The sequence below is a fragment of the Mixophyes fleayi genome, chromosome 12, assembly GCF_038048845.1.
Source record: "Mixophyes fleayi isolate aMixFle1 chromosome 12, aMixFle1.hap1, whole genome shotgun sequence".
Lineage (NCBI taxonomy): Eukaryota > Metazoa > Chordata > Amphibia > Anura > Limnodynastidae > Mixophyes > Mixophyes fleayi.
Window position 1 is genome coordinate 7,727,433 of NC_134413.1, and position 18,183 is coordinate 7,745,615.

The 18,183-nt window shown below is 39.0% G+C and overlaps 2 protein-coding genes across 3 annotated transcripts in view; one reads left to right on the forward strand and one right to left on the reverse strand.

Annotated features, from left to right (window-relative positions):
* Positions 1 to 1,619: 1,619 nt before the first annotated feature.
* On the reverse strand, positions 1,620 to 7,776 carry CDKN3 (cyclin dependent kinase inhibitor 3). Of its 2 annotated transcripts, none has more exons than XM_075192578.1 (8): positions 7,595 to 7,776; positions 5,926 to 6,025; positions 5,525 to 5,580; positions 5,082 to 5,126; positions 3,990 to 4,212; positions 2,956 to 2,987; positions 2,337 to 2,440; positions 1,620 to 1,847 (listed from the first exon to the last, which is right to left on the reverse strand). In XM_075192578.1, exons 2-8 carry the CDS (start codon positions 5,994 to 5,996, stop codon positions 1,761 to 1,763), a joined length of 618 nt encoding a protein of 205 aa, XP_075048679.1. In that variant the 5' UTR covers positions 5,997 to 6,025; positions 7,595 to 7,776; the 3' UTR covers positions 1,620 to 1,760. The 2 variants fall into 2 exon arrangements, with proteins under 2 accessions (XP_075048679.1, XP_075048680.1); XM_075192579.1 differs by having other exon boundaries at positions 7,497 to 7,776.
* A 150-nt stretch (positions 7,777 to 7,926) lies between these two features.
* The window catches only part of BMP4 (bone morphogenetic protein 4), a 199,360-nt gene continuing 189,103 nt past the window's right edge, over positions 7,927 to 18,183 (forward strand). The window contains exon 1 of the mRNA XM_075193294.1: positions 7,927 to 7,989. The gene's annotated coding sequence lies outside the window, so the exon portion shown is untranslated. The remainder of the gene's footprint in view (positions 7,990 to 18,183) is intronic.

Below are 18,183 nucleotides of genomic sequence, written 5' to 3' on the forward strand. Positions count from 1 at the left end.
AAAAGGTGCAGCCGCGTCCTGAGGAACATCGCGGCTAGTTCAATCTGCCCATCCGTGTGCAATGTAAAGAGGACCGGTTCCCAACATCTACACTGGCTTCAAGTAGCAAAACAATGCTGCTCATCCAGTCCTGCAGTTAATATAACGTGCTCTCAGCTGTAAGGTATAAAGGTAGCTGGTCTTATCAGCACTATACTACACCTTGTAATAAACAATACAAAGCCAGCGTTAAGATGAAGCCGGCTCCTGTTTTGAGCCCATCCAATCTGCATCTATCAGTCTCCTACATTCTGTTACTGTCAGTCATATATAACATCCTCCGGGCACTGTGGAGAATGCTGTGATTGGTGTAAAGGTAGACAAGGGCTGGGGCTAATGATCATTGGGTGAGACATTTACTGCTGCATAATAAATCTGTCTCACAGGGTGGGTTGGAAAAGTGTTTATAGGGGTGGTAGGGAGATATTTATATATCAGCATACTCTAGTGCTTTACAATTGAGATTATTTGAGTGAATATATTGATATATATTTTTTTTAAAGGGGAATTACAGGAGGGAGGTGATGACCCATGTCTCCAATCCCTCAGCAGTGCTCGTTACTATTGAAAGTGATCATATTGCTACCACAAGGCATCAAATTGAGCAGTGTGTGCCCAGGATCTGGAGCCGGTGCTGACCCGAGGGCTGTCAGTGACAGCATGGTTCTAGCTGCACATTATTTACACACACTGCAAACTCATGGCTTTCATTGCTAGATCCATACAGTGGCCTCGATTGTATGGAGAGTTCCAGGCACTATAGCTATTATTTCTCTCAAGTAACTCTGCTTTAACTCTTGTGAACTTCCATCACCCTGACATTGATACAATGATCTTCTGCAAATGTCTGTGTAAAGTCTTCTAACATCATAGAAAGCATAAATGAAGCCTTGCCAATCGGTTATATAACTACTTTTCTTATTGGGACAAATTCAGTGCCTGTGGTTATTCCTGGCACTTGGTTTTTTTGCACCTTACCATATGGTGTTATAACTCTGTATTGGGATTAGAAAACATTCCTAGCCCTATATACAGGTCTAGGCTGACAGCATGATGTCATGTTGAACCTCGCTGGACATTTTTTCCAACACTTATAAATTATATTGAGGTTGTGTCAAAATAATGTCATCTGTCATAACTGGAACATACAGAGATTAAATAGATTTAAACAAAGAAGTTTAAAAAGCTAAATACTATTACAGGCTTTATATTTTACTATAGAAGCTTGGCCACACCTATCTGTGTTTAATAAGTTAATAAATGTATAAATAGAGGACAAATAAGAGTCCTTCCTTTGTGTTCTAAAGTGTTGGGAAATAGGGCTCCTCCCTGCTAAGTGTTAATGCACAATACTAGATCTCATATGAACAATGTGCTAAACACATCACTAAAGTGTCTAAAGCACTTGTAACTTACAAGTCACAAATATGTGCTGGGAAAATGGCTACTTCCAAGTTGTAAGTAGCCATTTTCTCAGCACATATTTGTGATAAGACCGCTCAGCCCTCTGGAACATTATTGTATCAGGCATTCACATTAAACACACCATCCTGCACTCTTTGGTCCATTAAAAAGCCATGTAAAATAAAAATGTCTTTATTTGTGTAAAAAGCTCACAAGAGCCACAGACTTCATAACTGTAAACTACAGGAGACAGTAAAAACAGGATTATTCTTTTCTATTACTGCAGAACAGATCACAACGTGCAGCCAGGAGTGTCGTCATCTTGACAGAGAACGTCTGGTCTCTTCTGATCTTGGCTGAGAACAGGCCATGTTTTCACGAAACTCGTTCACAAAATTATATTGCTGGAAGAGTAAAACAATAATAAGTGCACACTGCCTACCAGGTTGGTGCATAGAAATATTGTGGTTCTGAAGTGAATTTGTGAAACAAGTTACAAATGATTATGTTCACTCTTAAATAATGGACCCATAACACACACAGTATTCTCAGATTAGCTCCAAGGGCTCAAACATATAAACATGAACCTTTGCATCCCATTAAGCACATTTACACTGTTGCCATCCACTGGGTTATGGACCAGGGTGATCGGTACCTGTACATTTACAAATAGAAAGCAGCACTTTTGTGATTAATCAGCAGTTATCTGTATGAGCCAATAGACAGTTCTGGAATCTGCTATTTTTCCTATACATGGCTTACACAGATTCCACCACAACGTCCTTGGCGGAAAATTACTTATCAAAATAAATGTATGAATACATTGTAACTTAATTTAAATAAGTCTCTCCCTAGGAAATCTGGTTACAGTGTTTGGGTTGCACTAAAGTTACCTTAATGGTTTGTATGGCTCCTGGACCCCTCACATCTCGAACAAGATCTATTGTTTCCTGTGGGGTGATGGAGTTGCTCATGTGCAGTAATAAACATGCGGCAACTGTATAAAGCAATATAATATGTTACCATTTCTCACCCATCCGGAATATAATCTAATACAATTGCTCCCTTTACTGTTCAAAAAGGGGGAAGTAGATCTCAAGGTTTGTCATTGTGGACGGGGAAAACTTGCCTGACTTGTGACACTAGCTAAATAGCAAAGGTAATAGAGGAGGGCAAAATAGATAATACCAGAGATATGTATACTTGTGTGTATCTTTAATTAGGTCTATGATGCAATTTAAACTAAGAGGTATGAAGGTCATTTTAATGGCTAATAAGACAAGTTGTCTGTATGAACTGTCTTGTATAAAGATGCGTTTGACCACAATTTTCCCGCATCGGGAGCCTCCGGACTATGTGCTGTCAGGGATCCTGCTCCTCCCACCGTCTAACTCCCAGGCTGTGGCTCCCCATTGTTCCCAATTCCATCCTCTGTCCTCTCCTTACACAGGATGGCAATGTGCACCTTTGTACTAAACACCCAACAAGCAAAACAAGCCATAAATCACTTACTGAGACAGGAGCGTCCCAAACCACCGAAACAGCTGGAAGAAATGTAAATGTAATCAGAACAGATGTACCAAGAAACATTTGTAAAAGCAGTCAGCTTAGCGATTATTTAAAAAGCCCACAACAGTTTGGCATTACAATGAACAGAATACAATACACTCCTCTAACCAGCACATACAGTGTCAGACCACTGAAGGGGTAATTGAAATTTAAAAATGTGTTATGGTAGTGCCAGAAGTGGGGATAATGTATAATCTTCATTTAGTCAGGCACTTAGATAATGTACAAAAATAGTTAAAATGAGCACTTTCAGTATTAACAGTTATATGTGGAATTAAAGGTTAATATCTATTAATTGTTTTTGTTGAAACAAACTATCCACATGCACCATTTGTGGACTTTTCTGTATTTTAACCAATATGACCCACAGGACAACTTTTGTTAATGACCCCTCCTATCTGCTATAGTAGGTTAGATATACTTTTTATTAGAGCGTATCTAACATCGTACACTTAAATTTCTCCTGTTGACATTTAAACATCATTTACATTCAGCATGCGTCCTCACTCATCGCCACACCATCTGTCCAAAGCCATCAGCTTTGGAACCCCTGATTTGAATATCTTTTTGCCTGCCAATATTGATAAATGAAGCTGCGTCGGGGGCTACATGAAGAGCACATACAGCATCAGAGGAGAAATGTGTATCTAACAATAACTTTACAATCACTCTGCTACAGTGTGTCAGATACGTTCACTAGTACATTGGTGGAAGTTCCATTAACAAAAATTACCTTTGGGGGCTACTTGGATGAAACACAAAGTTCAACATTTCTAGAAAATGTTGGTGCCGGCAATACCAGATATCTGGTTTGATTTCCTAAACGTTACTATAATAAAATAGTTACAGTAGGTTTTGGTTGCTATATCTTTCTATTGCAGAGGTGTTCATAACAGTCCCACTCATTGCCATACAGAGAATACTGTCAGAGAATCCCTGAGCAGATTAGTTTCCCTCTTAAGATGCTCGGCACCTACTGTATTAACGTCTTCCTGCTATTGTCCATGCAGGTCTGTAGGTCTTTCAGGATTTGGTGGCACACGTCATATTGTGGCGCGTCTCCATCAAGGAACGGGTAGTGATGTACGACAAAACCCTGCGTGCGATATTCTTGTAATAGCGTTGGAACGCGATACAACGAGAGCTCGGACAGTGTACACAATACAAACACATCCTGGATTGCCTGTCGCTTCATCTCCTCTAGAAAGACATAATAACATTAACACTTTCCCTGCAAAATCACACACTTGTGACTGTAAAGCACCAGAGATCTTTCACCAGACTCAGGCGTCTCCCTCCAGCTGCAAACAAGCAGATAAAGTCCACGCACAAGGTCTCGTTCACTACAGGAAATGGGTTAAGAGATGTACAAGCTTCTGCAAATAATATCTATATAAACTTTCTAAATGCTAATTTTGCTCCCAAAACCCACAGGTGATCGGCATTAATAAGGGACACCTGTGTACTGTGAATAACACCCTTTACTGTAAATATGGAATATTGTATAACAGCAAATGTGTCCACAGACAATTTAGGGTGGGATATCAAAAGCATTGCTATTGCATATGACCAGTTAATAAACTAGTTTGTAATTATATTTTAATATTATTTTGCACAGCGACATACCAATAGAAATAAAGACATTTAGTACTCATGGAACGAAGAGGTTCGCTGCCTGAGAGGTAAGACAGAGGAGGGATCTAATGCACCGCTTCAAACGACAGCTTCTGATTGGACGACGCAAGCGCAGCTTTAAAACATACAGGTATATAAGGGACTGGTGAGTTGCAAGGGGAAAGACCACTGCTGATCCACAACTCAGGATAAGGTCAACAAAACACATTGTTAATTCAGTACTGAACGATGGGTCCCAAACATTATTCCAACACTTAATCTGGATCCAGGGTAAAATGCTCAAGAAGCCTTTCCATATACAGTGTCCAAATATTTTTATTTTTTTAAGTTTGTTCCTTTAAGAGGATTGCTGAAAACAGTCCTCCAGGGCCAAGATCTCCCACTTCTAGATTAGAAGACACAACAGGTGTGGTATCGCTGCTTTATGTACTTACCTATATTTTGAAGTAGGTTCCGTCGGATGTTTTTAAACTTGCATCCTGTAAATACAAATAATCATCATTTATTATACAGCGCAACTAATTCCGCAGCGCTGTACAGAGAACTCATTCCCATCAGTCCCTGCCCCATTAGAGCTTACAGTCTAAATTTCCTAACACAGACAGACAAAGAGAGGGGGATATTAGGGTTAATTTGATAGCATCAATTAACCTACAAGTAAGTTTTTGGAGTGTGGGAGGAAACCGGAGCACCCGGAGGAAACCCAGAGCTGTCTATTTAGATATGTTCTTCACAGCATTCACATTCCTACAGGGCCTGCATCCTAAGGACAATGTATGATACTAGCTTTCAACTACTGGTTAGTTACACCGGTAAAACTGACTCGCATAACATAACTCTTTTGACCTCGGTCATGAAAGATATAGAGGAAAGGTACCTGGAAGAGGGCTGATTCCTAACACATGAGCATAGTTTACAGGTTCCAGGCTGAGCCTGCAAAAGAAAGACTCAGTTAATGGGCAATCATTGATTAAAATAACATTATTAATACAGCATATTTTACTATTGTGGCATGTCATAGTGCCACTTCTCTTACTGCCTTCATTGTAAAACTATCAAATTCCATTAATGTCCACTTCGACCACTGTCTAACACCATTCCCATGTGATTGAATTTTGTAGTGTATATATTATTTCACAAAGTGTCACAGATAATAAAATACCATAGACATACAAGGTAGAATGTAAGTGGCAGAATCATGGGACATTTTTGTTAATATTTCTACAAATGAGACACAGGCACTTGTGCTAATTTTTAGGGCAAGGGACATTTACCTACCAGGACACTTCAAACGGTGTTTGTTCATATTCAGTAGGTTCCTCGTCTGAAGAGTCAAATTCACTCTTCATTGTGTACAGTTCAGAAATACTTATTCATTCTGTAATGACAAAATATGTCATTTCTAGAGTAAATGTTCTACAGAATGTGATTGTACCCTACTCCAAGTACTTTCTTTGGAAAACAGACAAAATAAATTGCATTATGTCACATTGTGTTAGTGACATATTAGAAAAAAAAATATAGGTCTGAAAATCTGCAATACCAGGGTGAAGTTTGGAGAAACTATGCTAAATTTTATGCAGGGTTTTTGTATAAAGATTGATTTTTGACAGATATAACTAAAAAGGGTTGAGTTCTTAATAGGTGCCATTTCTTTCAGGGGGCAGGAATGACTATTTAATAATAATAATAATAATAATAATAATAATAATAATATTATTATTATCTCCCAGTATTGCCATTGCAAAAAGTGGACATGTGCCCTAACCCCAGGATGTCTGACTACGGCCCCTTGACTAAGTTTCCTCTTTGACTAGAGGTCTCAGACAGGGTGACGTTACTAGCTGAGTGTACATTTGTGACCCATACAGTAACTCCTACCCGGAATTTTACATATCGCTGGTCTCCAACCACCACCAGACTCAGAGGCGCCGACCAGCACCATCATACATACATACTAAGCAGTAAGTTGTCACTTCTCCTCTTAATAGATATCGTGGATAAATGAAGACATCCAGAGCCATAACTTAAAATGTTAGCACCTGGGGAAGGGAGGAAAGCTGCCACCTCAGCCTTCAATTTTAACTAAATTAACCTAAATTATTCATAAAATGCACCCTGGGCTTAATTCCTCAACTTCTGAGTCTCCTAAAGCAATTGTTGCAAGACCAAAGAACGTCACTTAAATCGGTTTCTCAAACCCACTCATCAGGATCCCCAACTGTGCAGGTTTCCCAGGGAAATAATTACACCACCTGTGGATCTGTTACAATGTATCAGTCAGTATTGATTACACCTGTGCTCCAGCAGGGAGATATGGAAAACCTGCACTGTTAGGGCTCCCTGAGGACCAGGTTTAGGAGACACTGACCTAATTGACTGTCATCTGCACTTCCCAACATTCCCCAATTAGAATATTAGGATAAATAATGCCCCAGCCCAGATCTGTCAAACCACACGCTGCCCAACCCCCATTTCAGAGAAGAGCATGTCCATTTTGGTTGCTAAAAGATTACGATGGCACTCTGACTGCAGATCCATAACTATATATGTATTTTATAATAGAAACACTTTGAAAGAGCAGTCTGGCTTAAAAATAAATAATATATATATATATATATATATATATATATATATATATATATATATATATATATATATATATATATATATATATATATATATATATATATATATATATATCTCTTTTAAGCCTGTTTTTGGCTTTGCTCAGATGCAAAACCTCCAGATGGCGTGAAACATTTTAATGGTTTGTTTTTCCTTAGAACATTTTAATTATTATCTGTTGCCACAAAAACAAAAACCCCTGGTGGTCATATAAGACATACGTGTCCTGCCATATTGTCCACCGGCCACTACGTCCTGTCAGACCCGGCTGTACATGTTATAAACCGAATATAGGAGCCAGCTCCTTTCACCCTCTCACCAGAACTAGTTACTCCAGGCAGCCCGCAGTATTCTCCTCACATGAAGTAACGCGCAGTTTTTATTATTTCCCGCCAAACTGCCCTCTCCCCGCCGACATCTTTGGTGTGGGCAGAGTATTCGCGTTCTTTTACCGCACAGGTTTTATTACCACTGCTCTCTGCTACACAGCAGACGTAAACCATATACCACGTTAGAAATCGGTATTTATTTTTATCTTTGTGAACGCTGCGCGCTGTGTGCCCATAGTTAAGATGGCGCTGACAGCTTCAGAAAGATCTCTCGATTGGTTGTTAGGAGAAGATACGTTATGGCGTCATGACGTTTGTAAGTAGCTGCGAGATGTCTGGCTTATTATAATGTTATGAGTATACAGCTCACAATAGTACTAATCAGGTTAGTTTACAGTATCAGGTTTGTGTGGTCTCTTATTTTTATAAAGGGTCCTGATTTTTATATTTTTAGTACTGCACAGTACATCTTCTCTGTTTACTGGGTGTAGGTCTCTGTACTTGTTTGTTTTTTTTTACCATATATTATATAAAGTGCACAATACCACTTCTTATTCTCTTTGCTAGGGGTAGGTCTCAGAAGTTATTATCCTGTTTTCTATAGAGTGCACAGTAACATTTCTTATCTCTGTTTACTGGGTGTGGTTCTCTATTTGTTCTTACCATATATTATATAAAACACAGTATCGCTTCGCTGTTTACTGGTTGTAATTCTCAGTACTTGTTATTATCATGTATTGCACAAAGTGCACAGTGCTACTTCTTATTATCTGTTTGCTAGGTGTAGTTCTCAGAACTTGTTCGTACCATGCAATATGTAAAGTGCACAGTAACACTCCTTATTTTCTGTTTTCTCTGTGTAGTTCTCAGTACTTGTTATTATCGTATGTGTATGTAAGATGCACAATACAAATCTCTTATTATAAATTTTGGATGTATTTCTAAGTATCAGGTCATCTGACTGCTACCATGAGTTGTGTTATGTACCTTGAAATACAATCGATGTGGTTGCTAAGTGTCCCTAATTTCTGTGGACTGTTTCTTAGTTTTCAATATTAACCAGCTGTGTGGTTTAATTTCTCATTATTAATGTAAGATGCAAACAGTGACGTTATTGAATTGTCTGTGTAATGTAAAAGACCAGGTATATGGAATATGCCATGTACAATTTTCAATAACAGTAATTAGGTCTGTACAGCCCTAATTTTTTAAAGGAAATGTCTAATCTTGTGGAAGGTTTTTGTTCTTTAGACTGAAACTCTGAGGCTCAATTTTCCATGGTAGCTAAATAAGAATCTTCCAGCCATTGATCACGTATTTAAAGAGATTAAGATTGTAAAAAAATTAATCTGACAATTGCTGCATGTCTGTTATACCTACTGTGCCACTGTGTAAGAATTCAAAATGTAGTTCTATACAGAACTATTAAGAAATATATATCGGTCTATATAGTAAACACTATAGCGGCATGGTGGTTAGCATTGCTGCCTCACCGAACTGCGGTCAGGAGTTTGTTTTCTGATCAGGATCTGATCTGTGTGAAGTTTGTATGTTCTCCTGTTTATATGGGTTTTCTCTGGAGGTTCCAGTTTCCTCCCTCACTCCAACGACATACTAGTAGATTAATTGGCTGCTGACTAAAATGGACCCTAGTCTGTGTGTATGTTAGGGAACTTGGACTGTAAACCATACTTGCCTACTCTCCTGAATGTCCATGAGACCCCCAAATTTTTGGGAGTACTCCCAGACTCCTGGGAGAGCAGGGCAACCTCCCGCAACCTGCCTTCTTCATTGTGAGTGTGGGCGGGGCTATTCACGTTATCGGCGCCAGGACAAAATTGGTGTGGTTCAGCAGAGGGCGGGGGCTAGTAACGCAATTTGCGTTGCCATGCTCCCTGGATGCAGCAAGGAGACCTTCCCTCCCGGACGGGACATGTCCAAAGTAGGTAATTATGTTCTAAGTCCCAATGCAGCAGTGACTGATTCTCTGTACAATGCTGCGTAATATGGTGGCACTATATAAACAATAATAATAATAATTTTACAAATAAAGTGAATGGCATCAAAAGAAGCGCTAAAATCAAAACGAACTGCGAAACAAAACATACTACTATTTAGTTCAGTTTTTCACATGCTGAATCTTACCTGCTGCATTTTACATAGTACAGAGCGGTCGAAAAGCACTTTTGATCATCGCAATATATCTGGCAGTTCCATAAATTTTATTCCTAGGCGCAAATATATCCATGAGTTTAGTCCATGATGCTAGTTGCTCTTATTTCTTACAGTCCTATCCATTGTGAGCTTGTGTGTTTCAGTGTTATGAAAGTTTGCTAAAAGAAGGGCTTCATAGGTGCACAGATGCTCTAAATCTTGAAAGGAGTATGGAACACTTAAGACGTAACTTTTATTACTGACATATCAGCGAAATATAAAATGAAATGTAAAAAGTTAAAAACGTGATGTGTACTTAAAAGTTCGCTGGATGCTCCACTTAATCCCATTGATCAATAATTACATCCTTATACTGGATCCTATTAGTATATATAACAATGTAAAGTTGCCCGATGGATCAATTATCTTACCACGTCTGGTTTTGATAATATAAGTAAATGATCAAAGGGTATAATCAAAAGTTTCTATAATGAGCCATTGGTTAATAAACTTCCCTCCTGGCTAACTAGATATAACCCTTAGCTGTCTAGCTATCAAGGATCAATGAGGCACGGTAATCTAGCAAGTATTCTTGGCTGATCTATATGAGGTGTATTGCTAGCTACCTAATATAATCTCCATCTAGCTTAGGGTCTAATAGGAGCATACAAAGGATCTAAGGATTTTTAAATAGGTAGTGAAGGGCATCCAGCGAAACGCGTTTCAGTGTTATGCTGGGAGTGTGGCCCTTGGCTATGATGTCACAGCCAAACTCCCAGGAGAGGAGGATTCCACCCCCATTTCCCGCCTGCAAAGGTAAGAAGCATGGGGAGGGGTGGAGCGGTTTAAGACCGCCATGACTAAGGGCATTGTCACCCGGGCATTTTAGAAAGCTACGGTTTTACAACTAGGAAATCGCAGCGTTTTTTTACTATGCGCTTCCTCAATGCGACATTCAAGAAAATAAGAAATGCTTTTTCCGCTTTGACGTCTAAATCCTTCTGGTGCGGTGGGAACAGCGTTCCCTATTCACTATAATGGGATCCTTTTGGGACATTTGAATACTAAAAAACATTTTCTGTATCCAGTTTGTTGGATGTTATATAAACACGGTAGGACTCCTTATAATAGTAAGATTATATCTATGTTATGTAGGTTTCAGAACCATTATTCTTCCCTCCTGTATATATGCCTGTTGGAGTGTTTCACACGTAAGTAATTAGCAATGACTCCATCAGTACTGTGTTACTGAACACACTGGTCCCCCCTCCCTCCCCCCCAGGATTTTGTTTTGGGGCTTTGCATTAAAAGCCGCAGAAAGAATCCAGTCGCACAAGTGGCAGCTCCGATGAAATGTCTAACGTTTCCTGTATCTGTTTTTCCTGGATATGAAAGGATATGTTTTTAATGCTGAAAAATACAGAAGGACTCAGCTTGGGTGGTCACCTCTCCCAGCCGCTGCATGTGCGTCTGACCCAGGATATTACTTAAATACCGTAAAAATATGCAATTTTTTTTTTCTTCCTCTTCTGTTTGGTTTTAAAACTAACAATAAACAAACAATAGTTTGAAGGAACCCCCGGTCTGCCTTAATTAAGTGGATGATTCATTTTGCACTGCAGCCTTCATCAGCCAGTGTGCCGTATAGCCGCTCTATTTGTAGATGTTACTCATTTATATTGTTTTTTCAAGTTGTTTCCCTTATATGACTGTTCTTTCATCTTTCTAATTTATCTGGAGGATCTGGGTTTTAGTAGTAGGCATTGTGTGCATTTTATTGCTTATATTAGAGCTAGTATACACATACGTTTGATTTGTATATGATAGGAATGCACAGTACGGTAGGGGGGTTGGTGGCTCTCCAGCTGTCGTACAAGAGGTTTCGGCATGCTCTGCCTGCCTTGTACTTCCAATGACAACTGGACAACCACAAGATGTCTACACCTGCCATACCTGCTGTAAATTGTGTTCTCCTGTGGATAACTCTGGCTCTGCATTGGCTGTTAGAGAACATGGAAATGAATGATTATCAGTGGGCAGCACGGTGGCTCAGTGGTTAGCACTTCTGCCTCACAGCGCTGGGGTCATGAGTTCAATTCCCGACCATGGCCTTATCTGTGTGGAGTTTGTATGTTCTCCCTGTGTTTTTCGTGGGTTTCCTCCGGGTGCTCCGGTTTCCTCCCACACTCCAAAAACATACTGGTAGGTTAATTGGCTGCTATTAAAAAATTGACCCTAGTCTCTCTTTCTCTGTCTCTGTGTCTGTGTGTGTGTGTATATTAGGGAATTTAGACTGTAAGCTCCAATGGGGCAGGGACTGATGTGAGCAAGTTCTCTGTACAGCGCTGCGGAATCAGTGGCGCTATATAAATAAATGGTGATGATGATTATCAGTCACATGAACACATGTAATCATTACATACAGAATTGCACATTTACGAGTTCTGCTTTCTGATCTGTAGTTTTTAACAACATTTATCAAAACAAAAACATAGCTCATTGTTCTGACGCTCTGAGATTAAATACTTGACCTGTTCCCAGCTCAATGAGGTTTATAGAGGAAATAGCAGAGTTCAGTTTATACTATCACTGTTGTAGTTCTGGAACTCTTAAGTGACTTTAAATTTCCTTACAATGTACACTAGGGGGCTACATTATCCCATATATAATGTCTCTAAAATAACATAACAGATCTCATCATTTGTCAAGTCGAAACTTTATAGGCTGTTTCAGAATTTCTATATGTTTACATTTATAGTTTAATGTGTGTTTTTAACATGTTGCTTTTAGTTGTTTTGCAGCCTTATCACAGTCAAAATAAATAAATCTGGTTGTGATATTTAGGATGGAGCTTAGAAAGAAGTTGTTTCCAGTTTAAGCTTGGTGATTTAACAGTAGGACATATTTACACAAAGGTATTTAACCTGTTTGTCCTCCGTTATGTTTCTATGGAGTGCCCACGGGTTGTGAATGTGTCTTTTATGTTACTACTGTAGAGAACTCCTATATGAAAGCGATAATTATACAATGGACCACTGACTGAAATAGACAAAATTATGTAAGCAGGATTTTGCACCATTGCCGTGTGAAGTTCCTTTTCTGATATTCTTTAATCGCATAGGGATCAAATATCCCAGTGCTAATAGGAACGCAGTGGAACTTAATTTAGGATACAGGGGGCCAGTATGCCCGTGTGAAAATGCCCCCAATAATGGCAATAATATTATATTGTTTTTTTTCTTGTCAACATTAAGGTTCAAGTATTGATTTGCCTATAGGTACAAAATGCTTTTTCCACAACTTTATATACTTAAAATATCACACTGGGTGTATGACTAGAATAACAGTTCCTGGCATATGAATTATTGTGAAACAGCAATTTGACAGAGGCACCTTTACAAGAACCTGCCATGAAATAGAATATGTATTACATAGTGGATGCAAATAGACTTAGCGATTTCTGCTTAGTATAAGCTTGGTACATAAAGGCTATCTATTTTGAAACAGCAGAGGCTGCCCTTGGCTCACAAATCGTGAGCTGAGCTGTTGAGGAATGTTGGTCCTTTAGCTCTGTGTAGACGTAGCTGTGTGTGTATGTGTGTGTGTATATATAATTATTCAGACCTGTACATTGAGGGGATCATGATACAATTAAACAACATAAAACAGAAGGTAAAGACAGCTCCGTCCGGGTGAGCTTACAATCTAAGAGGTGCGGGAACCATATGATACATACGGTGGTAGAATAATAATTATAGCTGGTGGTGGGCACGGTGCGTGTGGGGCTGTGAGGCGGAAGGATTATCTGCCACCAATAATAAAACTGCCATTATCGACTGGAGTTTATGCAGCTACTGGTGGTGTAATACAGATGGAATGAGGGAAAGGTGGGAACATGAAATTGAAAGTTCAAAACCACTAAACGAATTGTATGTGTGTGTGTGTGTGTGTTAATAGCTGTACACACTTTTATATTAGATCTGGATCTGGATTATGGAAGTGTTTTCACTACTACTTTGTTAAATTGCATATGATTGATCTGTTGTTTTTTCAAAATTTTAACATTTTGACTCTGTGTTTTTGATTATATACTTTTATTTTTGTTTTATTTTACATCTTTTGTGACTACCAGTTTGTGTCCAATATTTTCCATCTATCTCCTATCAATCATAATATCCTAGGCCACATGGCCCATGGCTTTCCCCTAAATGATCCAGCTTTAATTACAAGCCATGCGTGCGCTGGAGCTCCCTCTGCTGGACAGGTGGCAGGTTTGCCTTCATTGCTGCATCACTGATTATATAGGTCCGGATTATCTTTCTTAAACTTGCCTCTTGCAATCCTTCTGTATGACCTATAACAGCAGTTACAGTGTGTACAGTATTGCCTGTGATACTCACATAGATATGACCCATATAACCATTGCCCTGTGATATATTTCTTCGACTGATAAGTATATTAAATGGCTGTCATGCAAATTTGGGTTATTGGTTGCCTGTATCCCGGCGTGTAGTCCTGGTCCCTGCTCAGACTGCATGTATCACTGTCATTCCCTATAATATCCTGTCTGTGGGGAGTTTCCCTAACATCTACAGTAATGTGAAGAAGTATACGTTTAACCCTTTTGCAGCTAGAGAGGTTTATTAATTCCACCCCCCGGGCGCCCACTGACCACATGGCAGTCACATATAATCATTGCTCCGCATTTACGGTACTTAATATCTGATGGACTCTGTATAAACACATTCCAATATTACTTGATGGTTATCTTAATCCTAAATGACTGTGCAATAGAAAAATCTGACAATAAAAATGCAATATCCTTAATATCAACCATCTGTGTGAAAGGGCTAAGCCCTGTAAACTGTATTTATGACTCCCTCGCTGTGATTTGCTTATTAGTGTCACTGCTCCAGGAATGGATTGCTCTACAAGCCCATTAGTGCGCTCAGCCATTCCGCTCTGTAGAACATGGACCCCCCCCCCCCCCTACTAAGCCAGAATTGATCATTCTCACAATGAGTGCCTGGATTGCGCCTATACCTCTGCACGTGGGGCTGAGCACTGTAAACATAGTATTTTATATAGGATTTGTTGGGCTTGAATTGACTGGAACAACACTAATTGGCTTACTTTTTGTACAGAAACTTTACATGTAATTGCAATTTAAAATAAAGAATAGCGTTTAGTGCTATTTTTTATCATTTCTAATTTTACTTAAGCTAAAATATATTGATAGTAGTTTTATGGGGACATACAGGTGTTTATTTTTATAGCCTATTGAATTGCTTTTTTATTTTATGTCAATAGTAATTGCAAAAATATATACCTTTTCATAATTTGTCCCACGGTTAAATTAACATATTCGGAGTTACCCACAAAAATTACTCTGTTGATGCATTTATCATCATCACCATTTATTTATATAGCGCCACTAATTCCGCAGCGCTGTACAGAGAACTCACTCACATCAGTCCCTGCCCCATTGGAGCTTACAGTCTAAATTTCCTAACACACACAAACATACAGACAATTTGTCTATTTAGGTCAATTTGATAGCAGCCAATTAACCTACCAGTATGTTTTTGGACTGTGGGAGGAAACCGGAGCACCCGGAGGAAACCCACGCAAACACTGGGAGAACATACAAACTCCACACAGATAAGGCATCTAGTTTTCCCAGTTTAGGGATATTAACTACATGCCTCCTATCATTGCAGTGGCCACACCCCCGTTCCATCAACCACACCCTTCCATCTGCTAAACCACTCCCACCTCTACAGAGTGCTACACCCCCAAATCCGAAAACCTTGTTTATTTTGGGTGTCTCTGTTCAGGACAGCAACACCAAAATCGACAGTAATTGAGAGGGAGGATGATTATGCAAATAATGTGTTCTTTTAATAGGAAGTTAGTTGTACTTTCCCACTGGGCTGAAAGTTGCCAGCTGTCATAAGTGGTATGTAATTGGGTATATCTGCTTCTCATTATCACGTCATTATTTTATGTTTGTACAATGGGGCAAAAAGTAATGTGATCGGTCTCTTCAGTAGAAGTAAAGATTACTTTCTGTACAGTGTATATGTAGTATGTGGCATTATTGACACAAGTGTTTGTGTTAACTGCCCCTTTGGTTTCATCTTTTGGCATCTGCGGTCAAACTTCAACTTTACGTGCTAAACTCTTCTATTGCGTATTAAAGATTTAGGGAACGAATAAATTGTTTGAAGAGTTATTTGAATATATTTTTAGTTCTAGAAAGGAACTAAACCTTTGGAGAGAAATGAGGGTTTCGGTGATGGATCGTAGCGTCGAGATAAGTGTGACATTGTTACTGCTGCATATGTTTTACCTGTATAGTATATTACATGGATAATTAATCATACTGAAAGTCATTTTTCAAGTACCAGCACTTTCAAAAGCACACGATCATCATAATTGTGTATAATTGATGTTTATGCCAAAGAGCAACTAAAGAAACGTAGACTTTGAGAGCAGATAAGAACCACACGGCCCATGTAGCCTGCCTGATTATACTTCTAAAACGTCAGACATTATACCAGCTAGTGGCCCCAATATATTTATAGGCAATCTGGGCCATAGCTTAGACTATAGTTCTTAACAAACCATCTTCCATCTTTTCATCTCGTGTGATTAGGTCCACAGACACGGAAGATGGTTTTGTTACATATATTGACACTCACCAATCATTAGGTCAACCAACTGCATTGACTTTGTCAGGTTTGTCTGACTATGAGGTAGATATGATGGGAGAGAACGTAAGACCAGGCCAGACTGTGACTCCATCTGTATGTGAGTAAGGTTGCAGGAGATCAATGTGCCCATTTTTCCATTGCAATCTGATCTTTCAGCCAAGTACCCGAATGACCAATTCTGTGCAGTTTAGTTCTCCTCCCGTGCAGCCAAAATGTTTACAGACCTATCTTGTGATAATGCAATAAACAGGTATATTGTGTGGTCAGATTAACGACTGTGCAAAAGCAGACCTGACCTGTAGAAAATAATTCTGGATAAAGGGCGCTGGGGGAAGTTATTGGTTTTGAGAAGTTCTTTAAATAAAAATAATTGTTTGTCCCAATTAGAACATAGGCAATAACTGTAAATGTTTATCTAAAGTATTATATTGAAATGTGAATATATATATATATATTTAATGTGATTCTAACATTCGGTCAAAAAGTTTTTTGTGAGGCTGCCTTTGATATTTTCCCCCGGGGCGTGGAGTGACCATTCCTTTTGGGTGACTAAACTTACAAGCATTTGGTCCGTGTGACTAAGAGGGGAGTTAACTTGCCCTAGACGTCTCTTGATAAACATCTTTTGTAAATCAAATCTGCTTAAAAAATGCAAACTGTGCTTCCCCCCCCTCACAGGCCAGTGTTAGTTACCTGTGGCTCCAAGCTGGGGCAGTTCTGGGCAGTAAAGAGATTGAGATAGAGACGCTGACTGGTGACGGTGAGACTGGCTCAGTCACTGAGGAAGGGGACATGTATTTGCCAAACAGAATTCTGCCTTCTCAGGAATGAACGAACGTGATGGAACAGGAGGGGACGAGTGTGTTATTTACGATAAGATTAAGCTGTTCATTTTTAATTGTAGCTTTAACTTTAGTTACATAGATTAAAATAGTGTTTCTCTAATGTATAAAATACATAAACTTTCATTTTATATTAAATAGTGATTCCTCTTTCTGCTCCCATCCTCTTACTGCCGAGTGTTTCTTAGCAAGTGTACATTGAAATATATTGGTTCCATTATAATGCATATTAGACAGTATTACACCTATAAATGTCTGGAAATGAAACATTGTAATCATTGAGTTGTGATTTCAGAAGTTACCGACTATATACCCCCCCCCCCCACTGCCAATTTTATTTGGTCCATGAACATACAATATAAAGTAAAGGTACTAGGCGGTGGATGGGAGCTTTTATACTTATGCTTTTATGATGTGACTTCTAATATCCATTATAAGTTACAATAGGTATGTGTTATATTTTTTCGTTAACATACACAAGATTTGTTAAAATAGAAGTGATGACTTCAGAATTCAGTTTATACAGAATTTATTTGGCACAGTTTAAATCTGTTAGTAGGGGGTGTAACACGAAATCACCCCCCCCCCCCCCCCCCCCTCCCTTCCTTCGAGCACCAGAAAGTTTTCTCTTTTTTGTCCCCATGGCTTATGTGTAATAAAATTGTTGGTTTTGATTTTTTTTTTTTTTTTTACTTGTGTATTGTTAGAAGGTAAAGATAATCCTATCCAAGTTTGGGAATTTGAGAAGTGCGAGGATTATTGGATAGATATGATAGAGGAATAACAATTGTAGCTGTGTGTGGCTACTGTAAGGCAGAATTTGTGTAGGGATTGTGATCCTGGAAAAGAGAGAGAGTGTGAGAGACT